Source organism: Hylobates moloch, unplaced genomic scaffold (genome assembly GCF_009828535.3).
Source record: "Hylobates moloch isolate HMO894 unplaced genomic scaffold, HMol_V3 SCAFFOLD_12, whole genome shotgun sequence".
Classification (NCBI taxonomy): Eukaryota; Metazoa; Chordata; class Mammalia; order Primates; family Hylobatidae; genus Hylobates; species Hylobates moloch.
The window spans coordinates 42,125,410-42,140,102 of NW_026652287.1; the positions used below are offsets into that span (position 1 = coordinate 42,125,410).

The following is a 14,693-nucleotide window of genomic DNA, read 5'->3' on the forward strand; positions in this document are numbered from 1 at the left end:
AGCAAGCAGGCTTGAAGAAAGTTAGTGTTTAAAAGAAACTATTATTTCTAACACTTATGATTTATTCTTTAACAAGAATGGGAACTTTGAAGAGGAAACTTTTTACTTTCTACACTTATTATTTATTCTTTAACAAAAAGGGAAACTTTGAAGAGGAGCTTTTTACTTTTCACACTACGTTGTTCAGGCTGATCTCAAACTCCTGGGCTAAAGCGATTCTCCTGCTTTGGCCTCCCAAAGGGCTGGGATTACAGGTGTGAACCACTGTGCCTGGCCCAATTTAGGTTTATTAAGCCAGAGCTTTAGAGTGCATCTGAAAAAAACACAAGCCACAGACACATCTGCTTTTCTGAAGAGGCTTTCAGAATGCTTAGTATTTACATACTTCCTTAAATGGCACGGGGAGGGAGACTAGTTAGTGCCCAGTAAATCTACATTTTATGTAAGATAAGGTGAATGTTTGAAGAGAAAAAAGGAAGAATCAGTTATGCAGATGTCTGTGGGTAGGTGGAGGAGTGACTACTCTGTATCTGGTCTTTGTTCTTGATCTTGAAAGATAAGCTTGTAATCAGCATTATCACTGTTGGAATCAAACAGACTAGTTTTAGAAGCTAGACTTGGGCCAGGCGCGGTGGCTCACGCCTGTAATCTCAGCACTTTAGGAGGCCAAGGTGGGTGGATCACCTGAGGTCAAAAATTCAAGACCAGCCTGATCAATATGGTGAAACCCCATCTCTACTAAAAATACAAAAACTTAGCTGAGCATGGTGGTGGGTGCCTGTAATCCCAGCCTGAGAGACCGGGAAAAACAGAACAGAATATCAGCCTCAGCCTCCCAAAGTGCTATGATTACAGGTGTGAGCCACTATGCCTTGCAGAATTTACTTTTGAATGAGGTATGGGGGCTGTGCTTCCTAAATGCCTGAGGCTTTTTACTTTTACATGGGGATTTGGCTAGTGCGTAATGCTACAAACAGCTATTCATGTTGGAAGAGGGTGTTACATGACAACCTCCAGGCTGAACCTTCCCTTTTGTGTAGTGAGTTTGAGGTCCTGAGATTTTTTAGCTTTACTTTACAATTGGTAAGAAATCTCACTGAGGCCGGGCATAGTGGGTCATGCCTGTAATCCCAGCACTTTGGGAGACGGAGGTGGGTGGATCACCTGAGGTCAGGAGTTCAAGACCAGCCTGGCCAACATGGTGAAACGCCGTCTCTACTAAAAATACAAAAAATTAGCTAGCATGGTTGTGGGCACCTGTAATCCCAGCTTCTCTGGAGGCTTAGACAGAAGAGTTACTTTAACTCGGGAGGCGGAGGTTGCAATTAGCCGAGGTCGCACCTTTGCACTCCAGCCTTGGCAACAAGAGCGAAACCCCGTCTCAAAAAAAAAAAAAAAAAAAGAAAGAAAGAAATCTCATTGAGCCACATGGACTTCAAAAGTGTAATATAACCAGTCCAGGTGAGGTGGCTTATGCCTGTAATCCCAGCACTTTGAGAGGCCAAGGAGGGCAGATCACCTGAGGTCAGGAGTTTGAGACCAGCCTGACTAACATGGAGAAACCCCGTCTCTACCAAAAATACAAAATTAGCTGGGTGTGGTGGCGCATGCCTGTTATCCCAGCTACTCAGGAGGCTGAGGCAGGAGAATCGCTTGAACCTAGGAGGCAGAGGTTGCAGTGAGCCAAGATTGCACCATTGCACTCAAGCCTGGGCAACAAGAGTGAAACTCTGTCTGAAAAAATAAAAAGGCGTAATATAACCATTAATATTGATGCTACTGGCTGGGCGCAGTGGCTCACGCCTGTAATCCCAGCACTTTGGGAGGCCAAGGCGGGTGGATCACCTAAGGTCAGGAGTTTGAGACCAGCCTGGCCAACATGATGAAATCCCGTCTCTACTGAAAATACAAAAAACTAGCTGGGCGTGGTGGTGGGCACCTGTAATCCCAGCTACTCTGGAGGCTGAAGCAGGAGACTCTCTTGAACCCAGGAGGCAGAGGTTGCACTGAGCTGAGATCATGCCATTGCACTCCAGCCTGGGCAACAAGAGTGAAACTCCATCTCAAAAAAAAAAAAAGTAATATAACCATTAATATTGATGCTACTGTCAACTATTGACTCTCCAAACAAACCCAGCAAGTGCTTGTAAGCCAAAAATAACCACCCCCATCCATCTGAATGGACCCCTCCTCTTGGCCGAAGGCATTCTAAAGTTAACCTGAAAAACTGCTTCAGGGCTGTGTGTGGTGGCTCATGCCTGTAAACCCAGCACTATGGTAGATGGGCGAATCACTAGAGGCCAGGAGTTCAAGACCAGACTCTCCAACATAGTGAAATCCTGTCTCTACTAAAAATACAAAAAAGTTAGCTGTGTGTGGTGGCATACACAGGTAATCCTAGCTACCTAGGAGGCTGAGGCACGTGAATTGCTTGAACCCAGGAGGCAGAGGTTCAGAGGTTGCAGTGAGCCAAGATTGTGCCATTGCACTCCAGCCTGGGCAACAAGAGTGAAACTCCATCTCAAAGAAAAAAAAATGTTAAAAGAAGTAATTTATAGAGAAAAAATATAATATAGGTCAGAAACTCAGATCTACATAAATAAAGGAAAAGCATTAAAGAAGTTATAGGTAAAAGAGAAACAAGAGCTTTTGGCTGGGTGTCGTGGCTGACACCTGTAATTCCAGCACTTCAGAATTTTTATCATGAAAGGTTTTTATTTCATGAGTGTTTATTGAGTGAGCACATTACCCAATAATCTGGGCATGGCCTCATAAAACCAAATTTCTAAAAATTTAGGAGGCTGAGGCAGGAGAATCCCTTGAGGCCAAGAGTTTGAGACCAGCCTAGGAAACATAGCAAGACCCCATCTCTATAAAACATTAAAAATTTTAAAAAAATTAGCCAGGATTGATGGCACACACCTGTAGTCTCAGTTACTCAGGAGGCTGAAGCAGGAGGATTACATAAGCCCAGGAATTGGAGGCTGTAGTGGGTTATGACTAGACCACTGCACTCCAACCTGGGTGACAGAATGAGATCCTATTCAAAAATAAGAACAGAAAACAGAAAAACCTATAGATGAAAAGGACTTAAAACAATAATCAACCAATCGTAATCTAAGGACATTATATTAATTCTGATGTAAAAAACTAAAAATGTATGAAGCAATTTGGGTAATTTGAATAATAATTGGGTATTTGAAAATGTTATATAATTATTATTAATATTTTGAATCAAAATAATTGCTAGGCACAGTGGCTCACATCTGTAATCTCAGCACTTTGGGAGGCTGAGGTGGGTGGATCGCTTGAGGTCAGAAGTCCAAGACTAGCCTGGCCAACACGGTGAAATCCTGTCTCCACTAAAAATACAACTTGGGAGCCTCCCTACTCGGGGGGCTGAGGCAGTAGAATCGCTTGAACCTGGGAGGCAGAGGTTGTGGTGAGCCAAGATTGCACCACTCCACTCCAGCCTGGATCACAGAGCGAGACTCCATCTCAAACTAATAATAATAATGGTATCGTGGTTATGCTTTCAAAAAGAGCTTTTTGTTTTTAAAGACATACCAAAATCATTATATATATGGAATTTGCTCTGAAATTATCACTGGGAAGAGAGAGGTCAAAATAGGAAGGACACAGATTCAACAGAGGCTTGACTTGATAGTTGTGGAAGCTGAGTGATTGGGCACACAGGATTTCATTATCTGAAGCTGAGGCATACCAAAAAAAAATGCCAGTTTTGTTGATCAAAAATGGTAGAATATTGACAATTGCATAAGGCTCAACCTAGTACTATGCTCTTTACTTTTTCTGTATTTGGGTATTTACATAGCTAAAGGCTTTGAAAAACTGAGCCTTCATGTATCCATCAGTTTCATGAGTGTTTACTGAGTAGACACAACCCAATAATCTGGGCATGATCTTATAAAACCAAATTCCTGAAAATTCCCAGTCATGCCACCATGGTCCCAATACTCAGAATCTGGCTGCAGACTTAGCCAACCATTCTCTCCGTGTACACCCATTAGGGTAGATTCTAGTTTCTCCTTTTGCAGAACTGAACGAAAGCCATGATGTCTTTACAGAGGGCTGCCCTGTTGAGGTTAAGTGATGAAAGCAGACAGCCCTGGGTCTTGGTGACAGATCACTGGGTAGATGTAGGAAAATGTTTGGAGTGTTTCTTAGTTCTTCTTCTTTTTTTTTTTTTTGAGATGGAGTTTCGCTCTTGTTGCCCAGGCTGGAGTACAATGGTGCAATCTCAGCTCACCAAAACCCCTGCCTCCTGGCTTCAAGCAATTCTCCTGCTTCAGCCTCCCAAGTAGCTGGGACTATGGGTGTGCGCCACCACACCCAGCTAATTTTTGTATTTTTAGTAGAGACAGGGTTTCACTATGTTGGCCAGGATGGTCTCGATCTCTTGACCTCGTGATCTGCCCACCTCAGCCTCCCAAAGTGCTGGGATTACAGGCATGAGCCACCGCACCCGGCCATTTCTTAGTTCTTTAAGTGATGAGGAACACTGGCTTCCAATAAGAATGGAACCTTCTGATATAAGAAGCCCTGGGCATTGGAAAGACTGAGTTTAGAAGACAAGGAGAGTTTGTTCCTGGAAGAGAGAGTGCAGAGAAAGTTAGGAATCATGCAACTTACCCCTAATTTGCCTCATGAAGACATAAAATGGTTCTTACTGCCATGTCCCAGCCCCCATAGGAAACAGAACTATTCAGGGACTAGAGACGAAATTGGACAATTTGTGTAACAAGGAGCTTGGGGAATTGACTTCTTATTGGCCCAGAAATTGTAAATATCCCCTCGGTTCCTACAACTTATCCCCCACCCTAGCTTTTCTTCTTTAGATGAGGAGGACAACTTCCCAGTGCTTCTATGTAGCATCTGCTGGCCCAAACGTCTAACTTCATCATCTAGTACCTGCTGGGAGGACACTGAGCCAGTTTAACTTATGCCTGGGTGATGGTGTCAAGAAGAGGAAAGATAGCCCAGTGAGTGAGCTGAGAGAGAGAGAGAGACTGAACGAATGTTGGTAAAATTAATGAAGGCCAAGCTAAATGATCTCAGATACACTGGAAGATTCTTTTTTATTATTTATTGATTTACTGATTTATCTATTTTAGAGACAGAACCTTGCTCTGTCATCCAGGCTGGAGTGCAGTGGCACAATCACGGCTCACTGCAGCTTCTACCTCCTGGGCTTAAGCAATCTTCCTGCCTCAGCCTCTAGAGTAGTTGGGACTATAGGCATGTGCCACCACACCCGGCTGATTTTTTGAACATTTTTCCCCCCAAGATGGAGTTTTGCTCTTGTTGCCCAGGCTGGAGTGCAATGGCGCGATCTCGGACTCCCAGGTTCAAGCAATTCTCCTACCTCAGCCTCCTGAGTAGCTAGGATTACAGGCATGCACCACCATGTCTTGCAAATTTTGTATTTTTAGTAGAGACGGGGTTTTGCCGTGTTGGTCAGGCTGGTCTCGAACTCCTGACCTCAGGTGATCACCCACCTCAGCCTCCCAAAGTACTGGGATTCACTGTGCTTGGCCGACACTGGAAGATTCTGTCTGGTCAGTCAGCATGCACTTCTCAGCCCAGGATCCAATGGCTCTTCTTATCAAACTAGCTCAGCCTGGTTTAGTTGTGATGCTACCAGTTCTTTACCTAAAAATCATGATTATTTGTAGCACTGTTTTTCTTCGTAACTAGACTTTTTTTTTTTTTTTTTTTTGAGATGGAGTCTCACTCTGTCACCCAGGCTGGAGTGCAGTGGCACGCTCTCGGCTCACTGCAACCTTCGCCTCCGGGGTTCAAGCAATTCTTCTGCCTTAGCCTCCCAAGTAGCTGGAATTACAGACGCCCGCCACCACACCCACCTAATTTTTGTATTTTTAGTAGAGCTGGGGTTTCACCATAATGGCCACGCTGGTCTCCAACTCTTGACCTCAGGTGATCCACCCGCCTCAGCCTCCCAAAGTTCTGGTATTACAAGTGTGAGCCACTGCGCCCAGCCTGGACTTTCTTTTCCAAGCCCACTTGAGTGCCTGAAGGAACAGATGGCTTCCCCCTCAGTACTCCTGTAGGCGGAAGTTTGTGTTATTCCCCATGTTGGGTCTTGGAAGCCCTTGGAGATTCGCAAATATTCCAGGCTGAGAGACCTTGGACACAGAGTGCAGAGGTCCAGATGGGATAGGACTGGTGCTTCCTTGGAGAGAGGCTCATTAAGAAGCTTAAGGGATGACTCTTCGGGTTTCTGATACTTAAATTTTTCCCAAGAGCTGTGGAAGAATGAGGAGTGACATAGTAATTCAGTGAAAGCTTAGGTGTCAGGGCAGGAGGATGTCTAAGATCAGTTCCTTGATTCCATTAGTAATTTAATCACAGAGCATTCACTCGCTTCTCTTGAGATAGAAAAATACTCTGACTCAGCCGGGCGCGGTGGTTCACACCTGTAATCCCAGCACTTTGGAAGGCCAAGGCGGGCAGATCACCTGTGGTCAGGAGTTCGAGACCAGCCTGGCCAGCATGGTGAAACCCCATCTCTAGTAAACATAGAAAAAAATTAGCCAGGTGTGGTGGCGGGTGCCTGTAATCCCAGGTACTCAGGAGGCTGAGGCTGGAGAATCACTTATATCCGGGAGGCGGAGGTTGCAATGAGCTGAGATTGTGCCATTGCACTCCTGCCTGAGCAACAAGAGTGAAACTCTGTCTCAAAAAAAAAAAAAAATACTCTGACTCTTTTTAAAATGTTTTAATTGTATATATTTATGAGGTATATAGTAATGTTTCCATATATGTAATGTACAGTGATCAGATCTGGGTAATTAGCACATCTATTATCTCAAACATTTATCATTTCTCTGTGTTGGGAACATTCAATATCCTCCTTCTAGCTGTTTAGCTATATAGCACATTATTGTTAACTGTATTCATCCTACAGGGATATAGAACACTAGAACTTATTCTTCCAATCTGCCTGTAGTTCTGTATGCTGTGACAAATCTCTTCCTATCTGCCCCCTCCCTCTGCCCTTCCCAGACTCTAGTATCCTCTGTTCTTTTTACTTCTATGAAATCATTTTTTTTCTTTTAGCTTTCACATATGAGTGAGAACATGCAGTGTTTAACTTTCTGTTCCTGGCTTATTTCATTTATAATATGCTCCAGTTCTTTCCCTGTTGCTGTAAATGACAAGATCTCCTTCATTTTTATGGCTGAATAGTTTTCCATTGTGTATTTATACCACATTTTTTTTTTTTTTGAGACAGAGTTTCACTCTTGTCACCCCGGCTGGAGTGCAATGGTGCAATCTCAGCTCACTGCAACCTCCGCCTCCTGGGTTCAAGCGATTCTCCTGCCTCAGCCTTCCAAGTAGCCGGGATTACAGGGGCCCACCACTACGCCCAGCTAGTTTTTTGTATTTTTAGTAGAGATGGGGTTTCGCCATGTCGGCCAGGCTGGTCTCGAACGCCTGACCTCAGGTGATCCGCCTGCCTCAGCCTCCCAAAGTGCTGGGATTACAGGTGTGAGCCACTGTGCCCTGCCTAAAGCCAACACATTTTCCAAAAATGCCTGGCTGCCTCAACAGTTTTCGGAGTGCTCTTACAATCCTCAGGGGTGGTGTGTGTGTGGGGTGTGATTCTCTATTAATGCAAGCTCCTCATAATCTGATAAATGCCACCAGGAGTTCATCTCCCTCACTAAACTGTGAATTCATGAATCCATGCGTGCTTCATGGATTACAGAGATTAAGAGTACATGCTCTAGATTTAGAATGCTTGGGCTAATCCTGCCACCTGCTCTCAGTGAAACCCCATTTGATTTTGTTAATCTTCTGTGCTTCCATTTCCTCCTGCATGAAACAGCACTAACATCATTTTGTTGTCATGAGTAGCAAATTAGCAGAGACCTCAGATCAGTGCCTGACAATACAGGATAATCATCACTGATTCATGCATATATGGAACAATTATGTTTATGCCTTCTGTATCCCAGATAAGATGCTGGTCACAAAAATGAACAAAGACAAACAATTCCTGATTTCAAATGTCTTGAGGACAGGGTCTGTGTATTTTCATGTATTTGTCCCCACAACTCAGCCCGGATCCTGTCACTGTATATTGCAATTACCAATAATTTTTTACAGAATGAATGAACGAATGCGTAAGTGAATAAAAGTGACCTGTGCAAGGTGTTCATTAGAAATCACAAAAATAAAAAATAAAAATATAAAAGTGACACGATCAGAACCGTAATGCAGGAAGATTCATTTAGTGACTTCAGGATTGTTCCTTTTTTTGAGATGGAGTTTTGCTCTTGTTGCCCAGGTGGGAGTGCAATGGCGCAATCTGGGCTCACTACAACCTCTGCCTCCCGGGTTCAAGCAATTCTCCTGCCTCAGCCTCCCGAGTAGCTGGGAGTACAGGCATGCGCCACCACGCCCAGCTAATTTTGTATTTTTAGTAGAGACAGGGTTTCTCCATGTTGGTCAGGCTGGACTTGAACTCCCAGCCTCAGGTGATCCACTTGCCTCAGCCTCCCAAAGTGCTAGGATGACAGGCGTGAGCCACCGCACCTGGCTGACTTCAGGATTGTTTCAAAGGAAGATAACTGGATGCATGAGGCTAGCTAAAGATTAGTGAACTTGGCAACTCAGAAGTAATAAGAGCCTTTCATTTAGGGTGTCTGGAAGAAGAGATGACTGGAAATTACTACAAAAATAAAAAGTTCAGGCTGGGCGAGGTGGCTCACGCCTGTAATCCCAGCACTTTGGGAGGCCAAGGTGGGCAGATCACGAGGTCAGAAGATTGAGACCATCCTGGCTAACATGGTGAAACCCCGTCTCTACTAAAAAGTACAAAAAATTAGCTGGGCGTGGTGGCGGGCACCTGTAGTCCCAGCTACTCGGGAGGCTGAGGCAGGAGAATGGGGTGAACCTGGGAGGCAGGGCTTGCAGTGAGCCAAGATCATGCCACTGCACTCCAGCCTGGGTGACAGAGCAAGACTCTGTCTCAAAAAAAAAAAACAAATAAATAAAATAAAAAATAGAAAGTTCAGGCTGGGAGCAATGGCTTACACCCGTAATCCCGGCACTTTGGGAGGCCAAGTGTCAGGCGTTTGAGACCGGCCTGGCAAACAAGGTTAAACCCCATTTCTTTTTTTTTCTTTTTTTTTTTTTTGTATTTGCACCACAGGTGCTATTGTTTATTTTAATTCCAATTAATCAAGAATTGCCACACATGCTAAGGATAAAGGTGTTGGATGTGAACTAAGGAGCATGTTGCTATTTTATTTTAGTGTCCAGATACTCAGCTGGGTTAAACCCCATTTCTACTAAAAATACAAAAGTGAGCTGGGCATGGTGGCATGCTCCTGTAATCCCAGCTACTCGGGAGGGTGAGGCAGAATTGCTTGAGCCTGGGAAGCAGAGATTATAGTGAGCCAAGATCATGCCACTGCACTCCAGCCTAGGCAACAGAGCAAGACCCCGTCTCAAAAGGAAAAAAAACACAAAGGAAGGAAGTTCGACTTGTAGAGGATGTAACACTCATTGATGGACTGGCTTTGGTGGTGGAGGTAGAAAGGGAGGAAGACTGAAAATTTCAAACACAGGTATCTGGAAGGATGGTGATTCCATTCATGGACATAGTGGCTCTGGGAGAAAATAGACTTTATTTTTTTATATGTTGAGTTTGCCATGTCAGGAAGAAAGAAAAGAGGGAAAGAATGCTTTGTATAACCCTATTATTATTATTGTTGTTGTTGTTGTTATTGAGACGGAGTCTTGCTCTGTCACCAGGCTGGAGTACCGTGGCGTGATCTTGGCTCACTGCAACCTCTGCTCCAAGGGTCAAGCAATCTTCCCACCTCAGCCTCCTGAGTACTTGGGACTATAGGAGTCCACCATCAGGCCTGGCTATTTTTTTTTTTTTGGTAGAGGTGGGGTTTTGCCATGTTGCTCAGGCTGCTCTTGAACACCTGCATTCAAGCTATCTGCCCGCCTCAGCCTCCCAAAGTGCTGGCATTACAGATGGGACCCATCGTGCCCGGCCCTAACATTTTTTAATTAATAAAAATGAAGAAGAGTTGCTATAAATACTTCATCCATGGTTTAAGGTGCAACCTATATATAAGCTGTTGTCAGGCCAAGTGCGGTAGCTCACACCTGCAATCACAGTGCTTTGGAAAGCCTAGATGGGAGGATCACTTGAGCTCAGGAGTTCAAGACTAGCCTGGACAACATAGCAAGACCCTGTCTCCACTAAACACAAAAAAAGATAAATAAGCCAGGCTTGGTGCTGTGTGCCTGTAGACCCCGCTCCTAGAGAGGCTGTGGCAGGAGGATGGCTTTAGCCTAGGAGTTCAAGGTTGCAATGAGCTATGATTTCACCACTGCACTCCCTCCTGGGTGACACAGCAAGACCCTGTCTCTAAAAAATAATATCTTTAGCCTGGTGCGGTGGCTCACGCCTGTAATCCCAGCACTTTGGGAGGCCAAGGTGGGTGGATCACAGGGTCAGGAGTTCGAGACCAGCCTAGCCAATATGGTGAAACCCTGTTTCTACTAAAAGTACAAAAAATTAGCCAGGCGTGATGGTGGGCACCTGTAGTCCCAGCTACTCAGGAGGCTGAGGCAGGAGAATCACTTGAACCCGGGAGGCAGAGGTTGCAGTGAGCAGAGATTGCACCACTGCACTCCAACCTGGGTGACAAAGCAAGACTCTGTCTCAAAAAATATACATATATGTATATATATGTATATATACATAATATGTAATAATATATATAATATTTCTATTTTAGAGACAGGGTCTCTAAAGTTACAACACCATACATGTGTGGAATATATTTACATATATTCTCTCTCTCTCTCTCTCTATATATATATATATATATATACACACACACACATATATATTCTATATATATACACACACACAACACCATACACGTGTGGAATATATTTACATATATTCTCTCTCTGTCTCTCTCTATATATATACATACACACACATATATATATTCTATACACACACACACATATATATATGTATATGTGGTGTCATAATTAGCCCAGATGAGAACTGGGATGTGAGCTCATCTAACCTTCCAAAACCATCTCCCCGGCATTCCTATAACCTCCCCTTTCCATACTTCCAGAGGACTCACACCCATGGAACCAAGAAACCAAACCAGTGCATCTCAATTCATCCTCCTGGGACTCTCAGAAAAGCCGGAGCAGGAGACGCTTCTCTTTTCTCTGTTCCTCTGCATGTGCCTGGTCACGGTCGTGGGGAACCTGCTCATCATCCTGGCCATCAGCGTAGACTCCCACCTCCACACCCCCATGTACTTCTTCCTGGCCAACCTGTCCCTGGTTGATTTCTGTCTGGCCACCAACACCATCCCCAAGATGCTGGTGAGCCTTCAAACTGGGAGCAAGACCATCTCTTATCCCTGCTGCCTGATCCAGATGTACTTCTTCCATTTCTTCGGCATCGTGGACAGCGTCTTAATCGCCGTGATGGCTTATGACCGGTTCGTGGCCATCTGCCACCCGTTGCACTACGCCAAGATCATGAGCCCACGCCTCTGTGGCCTGCTGGTCGGCGTCCCCTGGGCGTTTTCCTGCTTCATCTCACTCACTCACATCCTCCTGATGGCCCGTCTCGTTTTCTGTGGCAGCCACGAGGTGCCTCACTACTTCTGCGACCTCACTCCCATCCTCCGACTTTCGTGCACGGACGTCTCTGTGAACAAGATCTTCATCCTCATTGTGGCAGGGATAGTGATAGCCACGCCCTTTGTCTGCATCCTGGCCTCCTATGCTCGAATCCTTGTGGCCATCATGAAGGTCCCCTCTGCAGGCGGCAGGAAGAAAGCTTTCTCCACCTGCAGCTCCCACCTGTCTGTGGTTGCTCTCTTCTATGGGACCACCATTGGTGTCTATCTGTGTCCCTCCTCTGTCCACACCACTGTGAAGGAGAAAGCTTCTGCGGTGATGTACACAGCAGTCACCCCCATGCTGAACCCCTTCATCTACAGCTTGAGGAACAGAGACCTGAAAGGGGCTCTCAGGAAGCTGGTCAACAGAAAGATCGCTTCATCTTCCTGACCACCAGGACTTGGGAACTTCTGGGGGGTAGAATATATACATCTGGGGGTCTTGGGCTAACATCTGGAATTGCATGAGTTGAAGAATAGGCACTTTGCATTTTATTATTATTATTGTTTAGAAATGGGGTCTCACTATGTTGCCTGTGCTGGAGTGCAGTGGCATGATCATAGCTCACTGCAGCTTCAAACTTCTCTCTGTTTGTGCGTTGTTTTACTAGAGATGGGGGTCTCACTAATTTGGCCAGGCTTGTCTGGAACTCCTGGGCTCAAGCAATACCGGAGCCTTCTAACGTCCTAGGATTACAGGTGTGAGCTACCATGCTGAGCCTCACTTTGAATTTTTTGTTCGTTTTTGGTTTTTTGAGACAGAGTCTCGCTCTGTTGCCCAGGCTGGAGTGCAGTGGCATGATCACGGCTTGTTGCAGCCTTGACCTCCCTGGCTCAAGCGGTCCTCCCACCTCAGCCTTCCAAGTAGCTAGGATCATAGGCACGTACCACCATGCTCAGCTAATTTTTGTATTTTTTGTACAGACAGGGTTTTGCCGTACTACCCAGCCTGCAGAAGTTTCACGGGAAATCTCAGGTTGGTCTGGTAACTGTTTTTCTTTTTGTTTTCTTTTTTGTTTTTGAGACAGAGTCTCATTCTGTCACCCAGGCTGGAGTGCAATGGCATGATCTCTGCTCACTGCAACCTCCGCCTCTGGGTTCAAGCGATTCTCCTGCCTCACCCTCCAGAGTAGCTGGGACTACAGGTACCCATCACCATACCCAGCTAATTTTTGTATTTTTAGTGGAGACAGGGTTTTACCATGTGGGCCAGGCTGGTCTCAAACTCCTGACCTCAAATGATCTACCCACCTGGGCCTCCCAAAGTGCTGGGATTACAGGCGTGAGCCACCAAGCCTGGCTGGAAATGCCATTTGAGGACACAGCGAAAGGGGGTCTATCTGCCACGGAAGAACGACTTCACCAAAAACCAATCCCAACAGCACATCGATCTTGGGCTTCTGACCTTCAAAACCATGAGACAATCCACTTTGCTTATTTAGCCACCCAGTCTGCAGTGTTTTGTTATAACCAGCCCCAGCCGAATAACACAGTGACCACTGGGGAGGAGTCTTAGGAAGATGTCAACACGTGAAGGAGTGAAATGCCGCCCCTGTGGTTCTGTGGCTGGACCAACTCTATCTCTGAACTCTGTTAGGAAAGATAATCATTTTGGGGCTCTGTTGCCCAGGCAGGAGTGCAGCAGCATGATTATAGCTCACTGCAGTTTTGACCTCCTGGGCTCAAGCAATCCTTCCACCTCAGCCTCCCAAGTAGTTGGAACCAGAGGCATGCAGCACCATGCCCGGCTAATTTATTTTTATTTTAATTTTTTTTTAGTAGAGATGGGGTCTCACTATGTTGTCCAGGCTGCTCTCAAACTCCTGGGCTCAAGCCATCCTCCCACCTCAACCTCTCAAAATGCTGGGATTACAGGTGTGAGCCACTACACCTGGCTGATTTATTTATTTATTTTTTGATACAGAGTCTCACTCTGTTGCCCAGGCTGGAGTGTAGTGGCATGATCTCAGCTCACTGCAACCTCCACCTCCTGGGCTCATGCAATCCTCCGCCTCAGCCTCCCCAGTATCTGGGACTACAGGTGCGCACCAACACGCCCAGCTAGTTTTTTTGTATTTTTAGTAAAGACGGGGTTTCACCATGTTGGCCAGGCTGGTCTTGAACTTCTGACCTCAGGTGATCCACCTGCCTTGGCCTCCCAAAATGTTGCGATTACAGACGTCAGCCACCACACCTGGCCCAATCATTGTTCTTACCCCTTGTCTTTATATGAGTCACTATTAAAGTAGAAGTGTCCCAGGTGCTGTGGCTTACACCCGTAATCCCAGCACTTTGGGAGGCCAAGGCAGGCAGATCACCTGAGGTCAGGAGTTCAAGACCAGCCTGGCCAACATGGCAAAACCCCATCTCTACTAACAATACAAAAATTAGTCAGGCATGGTGGTGCGTGCCTGTAATCCCAGCTACTCGGGAGGCTGAGGCAGGAGAATCACGCGAACCCGGGAGGTGGAGGTTGCAGTGAGCCGAGATGGCACCACTGCACTTCAGCCTGGGGGATGCAGCGAGACTGTCTCAAAATAAATAAGTAAACAAACAAACAAACAAACAAATAAGTAAATAAATAAATAAAGTTGAAGTGTCTCAAGTTGATATAATTTGGATGTTTGTCTTCTCCAGATCTTATGTTGCAATGTGATCCCCAGTGTTGGAGGTGAGGTCTAGGCAGAGGTGTTTGGTTATGGGGGCAGATTCATCATGAAGACTTTAGTGCCCTCCCCATAGTAATGAGGAAGTTCTTGTTCTACTACTTCACAAAGACCCTGGCACTCCTCCCCTCTCTCTCTTCCTCTCTCACCATTTGACACACCAGCTCCCCTTCCCCTTCCACTGTCATTGGAAGCTTCCTGAGGTCTGCACCAGAAGTAGATGATGGCACCACCCTTCTTGTACAGTCTGCCAAACTGTGAGTGAAATAAGCCTCTTTTCTTTATAAATTACCCA

At 45.6% G+C, this 14,693-nt stretch overlaps 1 protein-coding gene across 1 annotated transcript; it reads left to right on the forward strand.

The window, feature by feature from the left end:
• Window positions 1–4,906: 4,906 nt before the first annotated feature.
• Window positions 4,907–13,598, forward strand: LOC116479674 (olfactory receptor 1M1). Its single transcript, XM_058426098.1, has 2 exons — window positions 4,907–5,003; window positions 11,169–13,598. The coding sequence occupies exons 1-2, from the start codon at window positions 4,975–4,977 to the stop codon at window positions 12,121–12,123; spliced, it is 984 nt and encodes a 327-aa protein (XP_058282081.1). The 5' UTR covers window positions 4,907–4,974; the 3' UTR covers window positions 12,124–13,598.
• The last annotated feature ends 1,095 nt before the right edge of the window (window positions 13,599–14,693 follow it).